Source organism: Delphinus delphis, chromosome 2, assembly GCF_949987515.2.
Source record: "Delphinus delphis chromosome 2, mDelDel1.2, whole genome shotgun sequence".
NCBI classification, from domain to species: Eukaryota; Metazoa; Chordata; class Mammalia; order Artiodactyla; family Delphinidae; genus Delphinus; species Delphinus delphis.
In genome coordinates, this window is record NC_082684.1 from 76810540 (window position 1) to 76814994 (window position 4455).

General features: G+C 40.1%; 1 protein-coding gene across 1 annotated transcript; it reads left to right on the forward strand.

Moving 5' to 3' along the window:
* Positions 1-2472: 2472 nt before the first annotated feature.
* Positions 2473-3006, forward strand: LOC132418408 (probable inactive ribonuclease-like protein 12). Its single transcript, XM_060002233.1, has one exon. The coding sequence runs from the start codon at positions 2473-2475 to the stop codon at positions 3004-3006; it is 534 nt and encodes a 177-aa protein (XP_059858216.1).
* Positions 3007-4455: the final 1449 nt, after the last annotated feature.

A 4455-nucleotide genomic window follows, 5' to 3' on the forward strand; every position in this document is an offset into this window, starting at 1 on the left:
AGGGACATTTCAGTTACCTTTAGCTCTTTTCTGCCACCAGTTATGCCATGATGAACATCCCTGCACGTACTCCATCTGGAAGAACTATGTTGAAGTCTATGCCCGGGACAGGCTTACAAAGTCTCAGATTATACCCATTTATAATTTTGCCAAATACTTCCAGATTAGTTTCCAATATCACTACACCAATTCTCCTGCCCAGTAACATATTTTCCAGCACTTGATATTAGATTTTCTAATTGTTGATAATCCAATGGTTATAAATCGATATCTTTTGGTTATGTTAATTTCCATTTATCTGATTACTGACGAAGTTAAGCATTGTTCGTCATCCATTTTCGCTTCCTCTTCTGAAATTGACTTTTTATAACTTTTGACAATCTTTTCTCCTCTGGAGTTTTTGTGTCTTTTTATTGTTGATATGGAGGAAACCCTTATCTCTAGATGTTAATCCTTAGTTGGTTTTAGGCATTATAAATGTTTTCTCCGAGGCTGCCAGCACTATTAAACATTTGAAACCAGTCTCAACTCTATTTCAGGAGGGTAAAACTCTGAAATGTAGAGGTAGGTTGAGTTGCCTCAGTTGAGGATAAATTTTGTAACAAGGGTTGATTCCTTGCCTGTAAACTTAGTATAACATCTGTAATTTGGTTGCTTGGAAGTCCTGGAAGGAAATATTGAACATGTTACAATATGTAGAAAGAGTTCTTTTTATACAATGGAAATGTGTTTGCAAGATGGTGTGCAAATCAAAATCCGTTAATTGAAAAATGTGTCAACAGTTAGTAACTATGCACTTATAACGTTGTGGCATTTTTGCCACACATATCCATAACAGAGCAGTTTGAATTGTGAAAGGACAACCAGAATGAAAGTTTCTGGAAAGTAAATAATCACCTCCTGCTTGTTCATTTTCATGGTCTTGAATTATGCTTTTGTTTTTGTTGCATACAAAGAGACACATTCTTTGAAGTCTTTTCTAGGATTCTCTGTCTTTCCCAGACAAGTTTTAACCCCCAAATAGCTTTCTAGTTGACAATTAGAAAGACACAGATACATACAAAGGAGGCTATGTAGCTGTCTTTCCAAAAAAGAAATCATTTCAGAGCAAGAAATAGTACAATTAAGTCCATTTTTTCCATGCCTATATCAAAGACTGGGAGATGTTGGCAACAAAAAGAATTCTATTGTTTCAATACCTTGAGCCACTCACTATCTTTTACCAAGCCCTCATCTACTAATTTTCCATGTAGGTCTCCCAAGTATACTATAATTCAGTGGTTCTCAAATTTTGCTGCATATTAGAGTCACTGGGAAAGCTTTTAATAATCTCAACTCCCAGGTCTTACCCAACACTAATTAAAGCAGAATGCCTCAAGGTGGCATTAAAAAATGCCTTGGAGATTCCAATGTTCAGCAGAGATTGGAAACCATTGCCATACTTGCCAGGAGTCCGGGGCTTTATCAAGACTAATGTTAACGTCAGGGGATTGTTTCTGCCCTGTCCTGGACACCACGTGGGACTGAAACTTGCTGAAACTGGAGTTCAAGGGTTAAGCATTGAGAAAGTGAGATTTTTATTACTCTTGCCATCTCACATCTCTACCTGAAACTTTCTGCAACTCATTTCTTCGTTAATGAAATGGAGATAACAGCTACTTCACAGGTTTGTAGTAAGGACCGATGAAAATTTGGAAAATAAACAGTACTGCATCTGGCACACTTCAGGACTATAATAAATGTTTTGAAATGTCAACGCTTGTTTAGTGAGGACACATTCAGGACCTGCCTTACCCAACTGTCCCTCTGAAAGTAACTTCTCTTCCCGCTGGCAGCCAAGCACACTCCCCTCCTACAGGCTCCTCCCTTTCTGCTTTTTCCCCTTGGCCTCCCCACACACAGCTGGCACCCTACCAGTTATTGTCTGGGAACAGCGAGACACAAAGGACTTTCTTGGATCCATGATCACAAGGATATGTTACCTGTGAGAGTTACAGCAAAAAGGAAAGGTGAGAGGATGTAGCGCAGAACCAAGTAGGACTGACAGAGGGAGAGATTAGGAAGGAACTGGGAAGAACGGATTAATAGAAAGCGCTAAACGCATATTGAATTTGGTGGGATCAAGGTTAAAACAATCATGGGAAAGAAAGTCATTCAGCAATATGAATAAAACAATCAGACAAGGGTACTTTTAATACCTTCCGTATGTTTTGCTCCATGTTAAACATTCTGAGGGATTCAGGAGAAATAGGAGATGAGATACTGACTGTTAAGGCGCTGTGGAGGCCAACAAACACAATACAACAGGAAAAATTAGAGAACAGTTCAGTGCCAAACTCTGAGAGCTGAAATGGTCAGAAACGGCTTTCTTGGGGAGCTGGACCTCCAGCTGGACCTTGCAGGGTTAGCATGATTTTCACCAACAGAGAGAAGGAAATAAAATATCAAAGGCTAGGGGAGCAAAGTCAGGGGATGGTGCTGGAGGAATCTGATTACCCCCTGATATTTTCTGCCTCCTCTTACTCTATAGGAGTTAGAGCAAAAGATGTGAAGGACCTCATACCCCTGGTAATACTAATGGTGATACTTTTCCTGCTGCTTCTATTCTGGGAAAATGAGCTGGATGAGGAAGTAATGGCGGCAACCTTAGAGCAGTTGCACGTGGACTACCCTCAGAGTGACGTTCCTGTAAGGTACTGCAACCACATGATCATACAAAGACTCATCAAGGAAGCCAACAACACCTGCAAAAAGGAGCATGTCTTCGTCCATGAGAGGCCTCGAAATATCAACAGTGTTTGCAATTCTCTCAGGAAGGTGTCTTGCCAAAACCATTCCACCCTTCTCTGCTTCCAGAGTGAGACCAAGTTCAAAATGACAGTCTGCAAGCTCATTGAAGGCACCAGATATCCTGCCTGCAGCTACCACATTTCCCCCACAGAGGGGTTTATTGTCGTCACTTGTGATGACATGGGGCCAGTTAATATCCAGAGATATGATGAATAACCTGAGACCAGCATCTGAGCCGGCCGCCCCCTCGTCTCCTCTCGCAGAGGCACTGATGCTGGTTCTCCCTGAGGCGCACCTGAATTGTGGACATGGGGTCATGCCTTGAGTGAAATGCATTTATCCTTTCAGTATTGGTGAGCTGGGATCTTTTTATTCTGCTTTAATAAAAAAAATCTACCGAATTAAACCATAAACTCTGCATGTGTTTTAATTCCTTGTCCTTTTTCATTTGATGAGAGCCAAGGGTGAATCCTACACAGGACTGGGATTAGGTAAGGTGAGGGACTCACTTCACACGCAAAATTGAAGGAGCACCAAAACCCCCTGAGCAATATAGAGAAATAAATTTTTTAAAAATCAAAATTAATGCAAAAATCCCTGATGAACAAAATATCTGAATTTTAAATCAAGACCCATTCTGACAGGGTTAGATTTAGGATGAGGTGGGGTACACGAGTTGTACCAATGCAGGGTCAGATCCTGTTATTTTAAAAAAAAATTTATTTTTTGCGGTTAAAATTTTGATAATTGTTCATCAGGGATTATTTTGCATTAAATTCATTTATTTATTTGGAAGTATAGTTGATTTACAATGTTGTGTTAATTTCTGCTGTACAGCAAAGTGATTCAATTATACATATACATATTTTTTTATATTCTCTTCCATTGTGGCTTATCACAGGCTATTGAATATAGTTCCCTGTGCTATACAATAGGGCCTTGTTGTTTATCCATTCTATATATAATAGTTTGCAGTTGCTAACCCCAAACTCCCAGTCATCCCTCCCTCATCCCCTTCCCCCTTGGCAACCACAAGTCTGTTCTCTATGTCTGTGAGTCTGTTTCTGTTTCGTAGATAGGTTCATTTGTGTCATATACATTCAATTTATTTTTAAATATTGCAATAAAATATTATTTATCTTGATTATTGGACCTTTAACATTTTGCACGTGCAGCGAGTACCTCATTCATCTCACAGTAATCCCAGACTTTATCCTAGGTGTAGAGGCGGTTGGGGTCATCTCTTAAGGTCCTCTTTAAGGACGATATGTATAACTTAAGCTGTACCTGCTCCTATTCAGAAGATGCCTCTGTGCCCTGCTGAAAGGGAAAAGGAGATCAGAAGATGCCTGACTGGTCAGAAACCATTTCCCTTAAAGACTAGAAAGAAATGGATAAGGATTTCCGAGGGAGGGATCAAGACCCTCGGGGTTCAATCTATTTCCTCAGAAGGAACAGAGAGGACTTTGACTCAGACTAATCATTCCTTTCCCCTATTAGTTCTTACAGCTGGACTGTTTTTTTAGTTCCTCCTCATTCAGCTACGGGCAGAGGATCTTTAGAGTGAGAGGGCAAAGGAAGAGAAGGAAGTGAAAGAGAGGTTCCTAAGTCTGGAGATTTGATTAAGTTCTGTTCCTATCAGTTTCCTCATCTGTAAAGTGAGGA

Coding starts and splice junctions, on each gene's coding strand:
- LOC132418408 (XM_060002233.1), top strand. CDS start 2,473: ATGGTGCTGGAGGAATCTGATTACCCCCTGATATTTTCTGCCTCCTCT.